At 38.9% G+C, this 14,589-nt stretch overlaps 1 protein-coding gene across 3 annotated transcripts in view; it reads left to right on the forward strand.

Moving 5' to 3' along the window:
* Positions 1 to 14,589, forward strand: part of LOC121389633 (echinoderm microtubule-associated protein-like 2) — a 75,048-nt gene that overhangs the window by 46,472 nt on the left and 13,987 nt on the right. For 2 of the 3 annotated variants that reach the window (XM_041521271.1, XM_041521273.1), the window contains exons 10-15: positions 1,262 to 1,357; positions 4,478 to 4,624; positions 7,070 to 7,090; positions 10,494 to 10,655; positions 11,617 to 11,730; positions 13,709 to 13,846. In XM_041521271.1, the coding sequence (XP_041377205.1) occupies positions 1,262 to 1,357; positions 4,478 to 4,624; positions 7,070 to 7,090; positions 10,494 to 10,655; positions 11,617 to 11,730; positions 13,709 to 13,846 (678 nt within the window). The remainder of the gene's footprint in view (positions 1 to 1,261; positions 1,358 to 4,477; positions 4,625 to 7,069; positions 7,091 to 10,493; positions 10,656 to 11,616; positions 11,731 to 13,708; positions 13,847 to 14,589) is intronic. The other variant, XM_041521272.1, reaches the window with a different exon arrangement.

Below are 14,589 nucleotides of genomic sequence, written 5' to 3' on the forward strand. Positions count from 1 at the left end.
TACGTGCGTTTTTAAAATATGAAAAATGCAAAATTTCGTTGCATTAGATGACCAGAAACACTTCGGATGTACGGAAATGGACGATCTAAAGAACAAAATCTAAGTAATGTCTCATTTCCAATATCAAAAACGGTTCTAATAGTGAAAAATATGTCGTAGTGTTTAAAAAACAATGTCTGTCTTTTTATCTCAACTCTTTCGGAGTTCCACTTTTAGGTAATGATTTAAACTCAGTGATCATTACTTTTCTTTAATACAGTCTTCACTTTTTCCTTTTTTTCTTTTGTTTTTCTTTTGATCTCTCTTTCTCTCTATTGTGTCATAATAACCAGGGCCAAGTTTCACAAAACATCGTAAGCCTAGTTTTGTGCGTGAACGTAAATCTACGACAAAACCACAATTTTTATTACTGTTATAGTACAACAAATATAGTTATAGTTAAAAAGTACACGTATTTAATTTTCTTTTGTTCTTAAAAATGCTCCATCTTCTGAAATGATGTAAATTTCTGAGTGAAATAGATGCCAGACACGTGTAAACGTTTGCCCGGTATAACAACTAATCGCAGACGTAAACTTACGACGGGCAACGGGCAACTATATTTACGTGCCCCTATCCACAAGGGTTCAGGCACGCCCACCCCGGACTCAGCCTCTGACATCGCCAGTTACGATGTTTAGTGAAATAGGCCTCAGATGTTATATACCATATAACTGTTGATTAAAATGTACTGAGGTGTCATTAAACAAACATCCCCTTTCCCTGATGCAATCATACTAATGCTACTTACAGATTGCATGACCGTGCGTGGTATGTGGTGTACAGTCTTTTGAGAAATGCAGGTCCCTTGCTGTTAATAAAATAAAACGTAGCGTGTTACCTCTAAGACTGTATTTCAAAATTATCAAATTTTCATTTCAATTTATTTTCGTACTTATATCCAATTAAGGTTCAAGCACGCTGTCATGGGCACACACCTCAGCTATCTGGGCTGTTTGTCCAGGACAGTGGGTTAGTGGTTAGCGTGAGATAAGAGGGTGTGGTGGTCTTACACCTACCCACTGAGTCCTTAGAACTCGCTTTGGGTGGGAGCCGGTACCGGGCTGCGAACCCTGTACCTACCAGTTGTATTTCCGATAGCTTAACCACGACGCCACCGAGGCCGGTAATTATCAAATGCTTGACATCCAATAGCCGATGATAAATAGTAAATCAATGTGCTCTAGCGGTATCGTTAAACAAAACCACCTTTAACTTGCAGATGGAGAATGACCTGATGTTGGTGGTCGACGACAGCGACAAACACGTCCTCAGCGTCTGGCAGTACAAGACGGAGAAGTGCCTGGCGCAGACAGGGGTACGTAGAGCTCAGAATTAAAGGCATATTGTCACGGATTTAAGGACCTTATTTCTCTAAAAATGGATAATAAATAAAAATTACATTAATCGTTGGAAACCAAATCTAGCTATCGCATCACCTTAACCGAACCACGATGGAGTGAAATCCATGTCATCCCTATCGGCAATTTTAGTTTTTGAATTATGGACCATTGCTATAATTCAATTATTTTTACAAAATGTCATTAATAAATGGAGTATGATGGTTATGAAGATGGTTGAATAAAGAACATTTAGGGACAAATCAAATTATTTTTGTTCAGGTAATACTTTGTTAGACCACCGACCTCGGTGGCGTCGTGGTTAGCCATCGGTCTACAGGCTGGTAGGTACTGGTTTCGGATCCCAGTCGAGGCATGGGATTTTTAATTCAGATACCGACTCCAAACCCTGAGTGAGTGCTCCGCAAGGCTCATTGGATAGGTGTAAACCTCTTACACCGACCAGTGATCCATAACTGGTTCAACAAAGGCTATCCTGCCTATGGGAAGTGCAAATAAAAGATCCCTTGCTGCCTGTCGTAAAAAGAGTAGCCTATGTGGCGACAGCGGGTTTCCTCTAAAAAAACAGTGTCAGAATGACCATATGTTTGACGTCCAATAGCCGATGATAAGATAAAAAATCAATGTGCTCTAGTGGCGTCGTTAAATAAAAGAAACTTTACTTTTGTTAGACCATTAAATAGGTCAGTGGTCTGTGATAATATGCCTTTAAATCAGCACATAATATTAACTAGTCTAGCGAGCGTTTTTTCTGCTTTGTTTGGCTGAACGCATCAGGGTACTATCATGGTTTTGACAGTGATTCACAACTCAAGTTTTGTTAAAACGTCTGTTAGACTGCAGGGTCCACAGAACAGGTGGGGTGGGGGGGGGGGGGGGGGTGCGGTGCTGTGACCCGCCTCTTCTGCGTGTTATGCTCAGAAGGCTGGACATGCTGTATTAGAACACCTGAAATTAAAAATAAAAATCTCGGAGGACCATGTTTCCGAAACACTTGTATAAGATTCAAGTCCTCGAATTTTTATCCCTCGGCCCATCGCACTATCAGTGGCCGCACCATTTTAACATTTATTCCAAGGACCCCGAGATACTCGAATTTGATCACGATATCTCCTTTGTTGTTCAGAATTCATTATAAAGACTCAACTAATTTCAAAGGGTGGTGGTCAGTAAAAACACAAACAAGTAAGCAATGTCCAATATATTTTAAAGTGCTCATATACCACTAGGGTTTCGAGCATTAAAAAAAGAAGAAAAAAAAAGTAAGCTACGTGAATTTGTTGTATAGGTTTGCTGTATACGTACGTGTAATTTGTAATGAATATGTATTATTTTATATCTTACTAATCTTTTTTTTCACAGCTGACGTACAGAAGGGTAAACAATGTTTGTATAATTTGGATGTTTGCAGGTATACGCATGCGTCATATTGGCATGTGATTTGTTGTATTGTGTTCCATATTTAAATATTGTAGCCAGTTAAAATTCAAGAACCCTGTCCAAGGCACACACCTCAACTATCTGAGCTGTCTGCCAAGTACAGTGGGTTAATGATTAGTTGTTAGTAGTTGGAGAGAGAGAAAGATAGTGAGATAGATAGATAAATACATAGATACACACACACACATACAGAGAGAGAGAGAGAGAGAGAGAGAGAGAGAGAGAAGAGAGAGAGAGAGAGAGAGAGAGAGAGAGAGAGAGAGAGAGAGAGACAGACAGACAGACAGACAGACAGACAGACAGAGAGACAGACAGAGAGAGAGAGAGGGGGGAGAGAAAATACAGAGACAGATTTAAAAAGAGATACAGGCAGACACACACAGAGAGAGAGAGAGAGAGAGAGAGAGAGAGAGAGAGAGAGAGAGAGAGAGAGAGAGAGAGAGAGAGAGAGAGAGAGAGAGAGAGAGAGAGAGAGAGAGAGAGAGAGAGAGAGAGATATACAGACAGACAGACAGACAGACAGACAGACAGACAGACGAGGGAGGGAGATACAGGCAGACAGAGACAGATCGAAAACCGAGAGACAAATAGTAGACAGAGATACAAAAAGACAGACAGAGAGACAGAAGAGAGAGATAGAGAAGAAGAGAGACTCGAAACACAAAAACAAAAACACAAATGCAGATAAAAAAGAGACAGACTGTAGACAGACAGAGCGACAGAGAGAGAGAGAGAGAGAGAGAGAGAGAGAGAGAGAGAGAGAGAGAGAGAGAGAGAGAGAGAGAGAGAGAGAGAGAGAGAGAGAGAGAGACAGACAGACAGACAGACAGACAGACAGACAAAGCGAGAGGCAGACAAGGGAGAGAGATACAGAGAGAATAGTAGTTATAATGAAATATTTATCTTCACTGTACACGAAACCGCATGTTAATGATTATGGACAATAATATTCACGATACCTATCACCTTAATTTTAATGACAATGACGTCATGGATAAGGTTGTCCAAATAATTGTCACGTGTCACGTATTCACTGTTGTCAGAAAGTTTACGGTAACAACATTGTTACATGTTTTCACTGTAACAGTTGTTACGTTGTTATCTGTTGTAATCAGTCAGTCATAAATATATAAAATAAATCATCTTTGCAGGCCAGTAGCTTAGTGGTAAAGCGTTTGCCTGATGCGCGGTCGGTCTAAGGTCGATCCCCGTTAGTGGGCCGATTTGGGCTATTTGTCGTTCCAGCTAGTGCGTCACGACTGATATATCAAAGGCCGTGGTATGTGCTATCCTGTCTGTGGGATGGTGCATATAAAAGATATCCCTTTCTACTAATGGAAAAAATGTAGCAGGTTTCGCCTCTAAGATGATATGTCAAAATTACCAAATATTTTATATCCAATAGCCGATGATGAATAAATCAATGTCCTCTAGTGGTATCGTTAAACAAGAACAAAATAAACAACAACACAAAACACACACACTCGTACACACACACATACACACACACATACACACACACACACACACACACACAACAAGAATAAGAACAAGAACAACCCCAAACATAATTGTGGATCCGCCCCTGGTTTGTAAGGACTATATTTTAAAACTGATGTTGTTTGTTTGTCGAGCAGACGACCGGCGACCCGGTAATGCAGGGCTGTTTCTACCCGTTTGACGACACCATCATCATCACGTACGGAAAGGGTCACCTCTTCTTCTGGAAGCTCGACTGGGACAAGTACAAGATCTGGAGGGACAAGAAGAGCGGATTGACGGAGGTGCGTGCTGTCTTGCATTCAAAAACTAGACCTATACATCTGGAAATTGTAAGGTTTTTCATAACTCCCTTTAAAAAAAAAAAAAATCTTTCTGTATATTCACATTCATGCTACCCCCAAGAACACCCCCACCCAATATCCCCTCCCAGATCTCCATCAGTTTAAATAAAAACTGTGACATGCTCAGGAAAGCGAAAGGTTTGACTGGTTTGCATTATGTTCCTTTCTCTTACATTCCTCTAAGGTAAGGTGCAAAAACAAGTTTAGTAAGCGAACATTGTAACGCCTGCAAAGTCAGCAACAGTAACAACAACAACAACAACAACCACAAATTAATAAATATCTTCTCAATCGCAAACAATTTAACTGGTTTCCATCGTATCCTATCCTAATAGAATGATTTAAAGTTAGGTGGAAAAAAACCAGTCTATGGAATGATCGCGAGCGCTCGGCTTCCTGAACATGTTTCAGAACTTAACTTCAGATCTCTGTAAGTAGATCTTTACCACAGCCAATGTTTTCGGTCGTCCAGAGACGACATTTAATTCGACCAATCAAAACACTGCTCTAACAATTTTGAATTGCATTGCATAAGGTCACCGAGACCCGTGTCTATTGAGTTTTAAATTTTGGACTCATGGCTATAATAAAGTATAACTCAAAGAAAGACCTCATTAAAGTCTCGTATTTGGATCTCACATCTGTTTGGGCTATGGAGCTCCACACTTTAAAATGCACAACATTTTAACAATGGTTTATTTCGTGAAAAAAGAATCGTAATGTCAATCTTTACTACCACCAAATGAAATATTTCTATGACGTAACTGAAACAGATGCCATCCTTTATTTCGACATGTATCTTATTTATATTGTATGTGTATCATATGCTATGATCATATTCACGTCCAAAGTGAAATTTATTTTTGTCATGAACTTCCATGGATGACAAAAAAAGAAGAAATTTATTTAGCTCGGTTCATACATTTGCTAATAACAGGTAACACTTTATTATCCTCTATATAACGATTTTATTTTTAACTTTGATGCAAGCATGCATTAAAAAATATATTTTATTACGATGAAGTGAGTTATAATTAACTATCTATTGCGACTTTCCTGCAAAACAGCTAAACTGTTTATTCATTTTGACATATACTGGTGGAAAAAAAAGACTGCCAGTTGAGAGTGACAACAACCAATGCCATCATCATGTGTGTCAGAAAGTTAACTATGTTACTCACACTCAATCGTTCATTACTGACACTCAATCCCACATTACTGACATTCAATCCCACATTACTGACACTCAATCCCATATTACTGACACTCAATGCCACATTACTGGCATTCAATCCCACATTACTCACACTCAATCCCACATTACTGACATTCAATCCCACATTACTCACACTCAATTTTACATTACTGACACTCAATCGTACATTACTGACACTCAATCGTACATTACTGACACTCAATCTTACATTACTGACACTCAATCCTACATTACTGACACTCAATCCCACATTACTGACACTCAATGCCACATTACTGGCATTCAATCCCACATTAGGCCTACTAGCACTCAATCCCATGTGACATCACAAACAGATGTTACTATACTAAGTTAATAGTGAATCAAAATTTGTCTACAATACAAGTTTTTTTTTTCTAACAGTATGTTTTTGTCATCGTCCTGGATACACATCTCAGCTATCTGAGCTGTCTGTCCAAGGACAGATGTTGATGGTTAGTTGTTAGTGGTTAATAGTGAGAATGAAGCATAGGTGTCGGAAGATGGCAGCAACGGAGAGGGGGAGGGGTGCACTTATTAAATGCGAGTTCATATTGTGCATATTGTGGCACCCCAGTTTCAGAGTTTGGGGGCAGTGTCTCCTCCCCCCCTCTCCCCCCTCCCCCGTGTCCGACGCCTATGAGAAGTTGTAGTGATCTTACATCTCCCCTACAAGTTACACACTCACTTTGTACTGGATCCAGTATCGGGATCTGAACCCAGTGCCCACCAGCTTTAATGCTGATGGCTTTACTTGCTACGCACCTGGGGTTAATAACAACAATTTAAAAAAACCCTAAATGAAATATTCTAAAACAATAAAATCAATACCCACCAACAAAATTTAAAACTCAGCAAAAAATTCCACAACAAACTACTGAAACCCAAAGGAATTTTTGTTAAAAACAAAACAAAACAAAAAAATAAACACCACCACCACCTACTGCAACACTAAGGAAAACGATAACAGAAAGACCGCCCCAGCCCCCACCCTTCACTACCACCATCACTGGGGTTGATAATAACAACAACAAAAACCTACAAAAAGTTCCAGAAAAATATATCTGTCGCCTAATGGAAAACAATAAAAGAAAGACTTTCCCTCCCCAATTACATCTATACAGCTTTTACAACAATCTCTTTTTATTTAGCTTCTGAGTTCAATCAAAAAGGTAAGACTGCAGATGTGTGTCTATACGAGTTGCCTGTCTGGAGTGTTTTCACACGTAAATAAGTCACGAGGGGCCGAATTTACACAGCATGTTTGTGTCTTACACGCGTGTAACTATCTATATTTTACTACGCTTAAACATCTGCGTTTAAGACAAAAACAGGCTCGTAAATTCGGCCCCCCAATTACACCCTTTGTCCCCCTGAAGCAAGAAATTAAGTTTTAGACATAAGTAGCATAGTACTGAAGAGCACTAAGTACCTTTAACACTTATGTAAATGTCAAGGAATGATTAATAACATAAATAGAAAATAAAAATTCCCCTCCTCCCCCCAAAAAACAACAAAATAATCAAAACAAAACAAAACAAAACCCACCCAAACCAGACGGACAAATTTACAAAGCCTGCTTTCGTATTAAACCCATCGAACTAGATACATTTACATTGGTTAAATACTCATGTTTAAGAATAACAGGCTTCGTAAATTCGGTCCTGATTGTTTAAACATTCTGATCAATATCAATGGTTGTCTAAGTAAGTTTCAGGGAATGTTTTCTCATGTACAAAACGTTTAACGGAATGTTTACACATTACACACAAATAACAGTCACGGAATGTTTACACACCTAAAACGTTTCACGGAATGTTCAAATGAGTCACAAATATTATTAATCACGGAATGTTTAAATGAGTCACAGATATTATTAATCACGGAATGTTTAAACGATTCACAGATATTATTAATCACGGAATGTTTAAATGAGTCACAAATATTATTAATCACAGAATGTTTAAACGAGTCACAGATATTATTAATCACGGAATGTTTAAATGAGTCACAAGTATTATTAATCACGGAATGTTTAAACGAGTCACAAATATTATTAATCACGGAATGTTTAAATGAGTCACAAGTATTATTACTCACGTAATGTTTAAATGAGTCACAAATAATATTAATCACGGAATGTTTAAACGAGTCACAAATATTATTAATCAGGAAATATTTAACCGAGTCACAAATATTATTAATATTCAACACATAGTTCTAAGAAAATACTTTAAAAATCGTTAAGAATGTATCTCTTGTTTGAATTTTTCTAATCTGTCTATAAGGCTTTTCCTTTTCTTTAAAAAAAATGATATGCTTAATCACCAGATATGGTGTGAAAATAAAAACCAAATCACAAACCTGTTTGAAACTCCTATATCTATTCACTCTTTGTGTTTCGTACGAGAGGCATTCAAAACGTCCGTAACCCGAATTACTTTTACTTTGCCTGTAACAACTTCCTTTGGTAAAATTTAAAAAAGGAAGAAATTTCTCAGTTGCTGTAAAAACAGAAACGTGATCGGTGTTAGCTGGCACATCGTCAAGCAGGAGAATGACATCTCTCTGCAGCTTTGAGCAGCGTTTTATGTGCAAAGCATGCTGCAACCGTGTCAGCTCGCCTGCACAATACTTTCAGTTTGTCATGAAGTTATTTTGATCATCAACACTATTTCAGAAACTCTGGAAATCTGAAGCCATAACCTTTCACACATTAAAACGCATTTGAAATTCGGTGAATGTGGTGAACCTGAGTGCTTTCATTGTGTGATTTCTTTATATTCTGGGATCAAAATGACTAATCCAAGTTTCATTTGCATAATGATTTGACTTATAAAAAATAGTCACACTTAACTTCATTGTAATTCCAATGTGCTCAAAAGTAATTTATTTATCAAAAAGTACCATATGCATGTCCAACGTTTTTGAATGTTTTTAAAGTTGTCTTCAACGCGATACCTACCCCTTTTAAACTCTGCAAAAACATGGTTAGGCTTTGGACGTTTTGAATACCCGACGTACATGAGCAGTTTGATGCGTGATGCGTGATAAACTTTGCACACTCTTTTTCAACATAAGGACAGGTAAGGTAAGGTAAGGTAAGGTAAGGTAAGGTAAAGGTAAGCAAGGAAAGGTTAAGATAAGGTAACGTAAGGTAAGATAACACAGTATAACATAACGTTACGTGACGTAACATTTAATATTGTGCTTCAGGTGACCTTTGCCCATTGTACATTTCACAAAATGTTTGTGTATACCACAATATGTATATCACGTGGTAATTAAAATATTTGAACATATAAATATTTGTTTGTATGCATACATACATGTACATTTATGAAAATATTAATATGAACAATCCGTATGCTTAATCAGGATAGTGACCTCAAAGTAAACATATTCATTCACCGTAACACTATGGTGAATAGGACGCGTCATTTACTGGCTTTATGATACAATAAAACAACAGCAAATAATCAAACATTAACATAACTGGTGTCTAATGTAAAATATGTTAATTTAAAGGTGGGGGCGAGTGGATTATTTACCTTAAAACTATGATAATTGCGATACTTCCTTTAGATGTCATAACAAACAATATAGAATTTTAAAAAGGAATATATAAAAACTGTAATGTATTGGACCCTGGGGCCTAATTCACAAAGGTCTCTTAGGCTCTGCTAGACAATAAAGCATCCTCTTTGTAAGTCTTTTAGCACTGCACTGCGAGATCGCAAAGTTGCGAGAGTTTAGTGAAGTAGGCCCCTGGTTTAGAAGTAGATGGATCTGTATTATGTAGTTTATGTGGGAATTCCGACACACGTGTGTTGGTGTCATTGTATTATAAAATATATCTTATAAATATAGAAAAGATGAGTACCATACAGAGAAAGATTCTTAGCAAGACAATGCTTAATGGGTAAGCAAGGTAATAATTTAACATGAAAAAGATGGGTATATAACAAACACAAATAGCCTTTCATACCAGGGCCCCGTTCCACCCACGAAGCGATATCACCTTAAGTGTTTAACTACCTTATGCACTTAAGCCGATCTTAGCACTAAGATCACTTCGTGGAATGGGGCCTTGAACTAGATTTGTTTAGGGTTACAAACGATTATAATATGTAAAACAAATCCATGTAATATGACATTATAACATATTGTTTTGATGCATTATAATATATATATTTTTTTTTAATTGGTATTACAATGTGAGTAAAAACCTTTTTTTCGTACAAAGTCATATTATGTAGGTCTAGCTTGTGTTTATCAAGTGCTGAACAAGACAACTACGACACATAAGCTAGATTTCGTTATAAATATGTGTTTGTTTGTGTGTGGTTTTTAAAAGGTTTTTTTTAGGTTTTTCATAGCAAGTGCGGTAATTAGGATTAAAAAATTGACCAGCTTCTGCAATTTATGTCCCTAAAACTACCAGTAATTCAGTCATCCCCCACCTGCTCCCAAATATAAACGTAATAAAATAAAGTATTTTAACTTTAAAAAAAAAGAAAAGAAATGTGGATTCGCCCTTGTATGGTGTGTGATATATAAGTGTGTGTTACACAGGAGGACATGCCCAAACAGGTCCAGGTGACCGCCCTGACGTTCACGTCCACCGGGGAGGTGGTGATCGGCGACTCCACCGGAAGTATCACGGTCTGGCAGCGAGACGAGAAGGACATCTTCTCCGTGGATTCGGACTACAGCTTCATGAAGAAAGCGCACAAGGTACGTGACGTCATTTCCCCTTTTGTCTTTGTCTTGTATTCATCCGCGGTCGCTTCATACGTGGTTTTGATTTCGGTTTACGTTTTTAGTGCCAGGACTGTCACACGGTAGATGGTATTACTCCCAATTTGTCTTTTAAAACATAATCCAGGCTTTTTTGCCAGAAAATAATTTAAGGGTGGATAATAGAAACAAAATAGATCATAAATGCCCCTACTAGGTGGTTATGGTTTTGAAATCTTTGGAAGTTATACATTGTATTTCATGTACTTTGACCAATTTTAAACAGCAGTTATCTTACTGGAAGGAAATGTTTTATTTAACGATGCACTCAACACATTTTATTTACGGTTATATAGCGTCATACATATGGTTAAGGACCACACAGATATTGAGAGAGGAAACCCCCTGTCATCACTTCATCGGCTACTCTTTTCGATTAGCAGCAAGGGATCTTTTATATGCACCATGCCATAGATAGGATTATCTTACTGTAATCTTAGGGTACTTAATTTTACCCTTTGGCAGAAAGCTTGTAAGCGTTCGTCAGGCGTGTGGTGTATTTCTGGATTATTACGTCCCATAGCACATATGCGATCATATAATATTTGGCATTACTTCCGGTTTGTTTTATATTACATGCGCGTTCATACAGTATGATGTTGTTTTCTGTTTACGTCTTACATCATATGCGCGTTCACACAATACTTGTCGTTACTTCCGTTTTGTATTTTAGGTAGGAGTATACTTATCTCCCTTGTGTATACTTCCGGTTTGTTTTATATTACATGCGCGTTCATACAGTGTGACATTGTTTTCTGTTTACGTCTTGCATCATATGCGCGTTCACACAGAATACATGTAGTTACTTTCGGTTTGTAATTTAGGTAGCAGTATACTTATCTCCCTTGTGTACCCCCAAAGAGTTCACTTTTTTTTAAATTAATTAATTTTATTACAGAGAAGTGTGAATGCCCTGTGCGTTTTGGAAGACGGAACATTGCTGTCAGGAGGAGGTAACACAGTTCGTGCTTGGGACACCATGAACCGGTTCAAACGCGTCAAGGAAAGACAGGTAAGCATGTGTTTTAGTACTCTTTGGAAAGAACAAGAATAAGTTTGTTTAATAACACCTCAGCACATCTTAAAGGCATATTGTCACAGATCACTGACCTATTTAATGGCCTAACAAAGTATTACCTGAACAAAAATAATTCGATTGTCCCTAAATGTACTTTATTCAACCATCTTCATAACCACCATACTCCATTTATAAATGATATTTTGTAAAAATTATTGAATTATGGCAATGGTCCATAATTCAAAAACTAAAATTGCCTAGAGGGTTGGGCATGGATTTCACTCCATCATGGTTCAGTTAAGATGATGTGATAGCTAGATTTAGTTTTCAACAATTAATGTAATTTTTATTTATTATCCATTTTTAGATAAATAAGGTCCTTAAATCCGTGACAGTATGCCTTTAACCTACGACTCATCCTGTGATCATATCTCAGGCGAACGCTCTACCACTTAAGTACATCCTATGTGTGGTACTTTATGTGACGTCATCAAACTAAACGACTGCGCACGGTTTCTAGAAGGCCTCCCATGAATTCTTACGTCATTACGGTCTCCAGTCCACCAGGGGCTGGCCAGGGACCTCATTAACAAAGCTCTCTTAGGTTCTGCTAGACAATAAGCTATTTCACCAGGGGCTGGCCAGGGGCCTCATTAACAAAGCTCTCTTAGGCTCTGCTAGACAACAAGCTATTCCACCAGGGGCTGGCCAGGGACCTCATTAACAAAGCTCTCTTAGGCTCTGCTAGACAACAAGCTATTCCACCAGGGGCTGGCCAGGGACCTCACTGACAAAGCTCTCTTAGGCTCTGCTAGACAACAAGCTATTCCACCAGGGGCTGGCCAGGGACCTCACTGACAAAGCTCTCTTAGGCTCTGCTAGACAACAAGCTATTTCACCAGGGGCTGGCCAGGGGCCTCATTAACAAAGCTCTCTTTGGCTCTGCTAGACAACAAGCTATTCCACCAGGGGCTGGCCAGGGGCCTCATTAACAAAGCTCTCTTAGGCTCTGCTAGACAACAAGCTATTCCACCAGGGGCTGGCCAGGGGCCTCATTAACAAAGCTCTCTTAGGCTCTGCTAGACAACAAGCTATTCCACCAGGGGCTGGCCAGGGACCTCATTGACAAAGCTCTCTTAGGCTCTGCTAGACAACAAGCTATTCCACCAGGGGCTGGCCAGGGGCCTCATTAACAAAGCTCTCTTAGGCTCTGCTAGACAACAAGCTATTCCACCAGGGGCTGGCCAGGGGCCTCATTACCAAAGCTCTCTTAGGCTCTGCTAGACAACAAGCTATTCCACCAGGGACTGGCCAGGGACCTCATTAACAAAGCTCTCTTAGGCTCTGCTAGACAACAAGCTATTCCACCAGGGGCTGGCCAGGGGCCTCATTAACAAAGCTCTCTTAGGCTCTGCTAGACAACAAAGCAAGTATTTTGGCATTGCACTGCAAGATCGCAAAGTTGCGAGAGTTTAGTGAATTAAACATCCATTGTTGAAAATTAACCACAGTCATTTAAAAATATAGGGCCAAATTTACAAAGCCTGTTTTAGACGTACGCACATGCAACTACGTACATTTTTTATTTTTAAACGCCTGCCTTTAAGAAAACAGGCTTCGTAAATTCAGCCCATCGTGTAGTGGCAGTCCTCCTTAGGACGTAGCACTTAACTTAATTTCCTTTTGACTCTGCCTTGAGCGGAGATACGATTTGTATCAAGATAAAGTATTTATCGTTCAAAATGAATGAATGAATGAATGAATGAATGAATGAATGAATGAATGAATGAATGAATGAATGAATGAATGAACGAACGGACGAATGAATGAATGAATGAATGGTTAACGACGCCAAAGCACAAAGAATACATTGGTTATTGTTAGTCTGATAATGCCCTTTTGACTCTGTCTTGTTCGGAGATACGGGTCTGTCGTTCAGATTTACAAATGTATTGGATTTTTTGTCTTTCAGATTCCTGAGATGTATGGACACGTGCGTTCAATAGTGCCTCAGATTAGCGGCGGCTACGATGGTGGACTGTTCATAGGAACAACCCGGAGTCATGTTCTGGAGGGCTCTCTGCAGACAAATTTCTCATACTTAGTCCAGGTACATTGTTTATAATATCTGAATTCGCATTAATTATTTGTCATATTATTATCCATGTTTCGTTTCTCCAGAAAAAAATGATTTTATTGTTTATCGTTCCTTTTTCATTTCATTTCAACTTGTTTTCGTGCTTATATCCAATTAAGGTTCACGCACGCTTTCCTGGGCACAAAGTTCAGCTATATGGGCTGTCTGCCCAGGACAGTGGGTTAGTTGTTAGTGGTTAGTGAGAGAGAAGAGGGTGGAAGCCGGTACCGAGCTGCGAACCCAATACCTACCAGCCTTATGTTTGATGGCTTAACAACGACACCACCCAGGCCACTTCCCTTCTCTATATTCTCCTCTCCTGTATCCCCTCCCCTTCTCCTTCGCACTCCTCATCACCTAACACTGAAGCCGCAATGTTAAGCTTGTCGTTGACTTTGGATTCTTCAAAAGGAATTGACCACCTCATGTGTTCTGGATTTGGTGATATTCAACGCCAATTAGTCAGGAATCGGCAAGTTAGAGAGTTGAACAACTTAACATATGCGTTGTTGTGGGAACACATCTGTTCAAAGTGAAAAGAGGGAAGGAAGGAAATGTTGTTGTTTTTATCGACCCACTCAACACATTTTATTTAAGGCTATATGGCGTCAGACATATGGTTAAGAACCACACAGATATTCAGAGAAGAAACCCGCTGTCGCCACTTCATGGGCTACTCTTTTCGATTAACAGCAAGGGGGTTTCCTCTCTCAATA

The sequence above is a fragment of the Gigantopelta aegis genome, chromosome 15, assembly GCF_016097555.1.
Source record: "Gigantopelta aegis isolate Gae_Host chromosome 15, Gae_host_genome, whole genome shotgun sequence".
NCBI classification, from domain to species: Eukaryota; Metazoa; Mollusca; class Gastropoda; order Neomphalida; family Peltospiridae; genus Gigantopelta; species Gigantopelta aegis.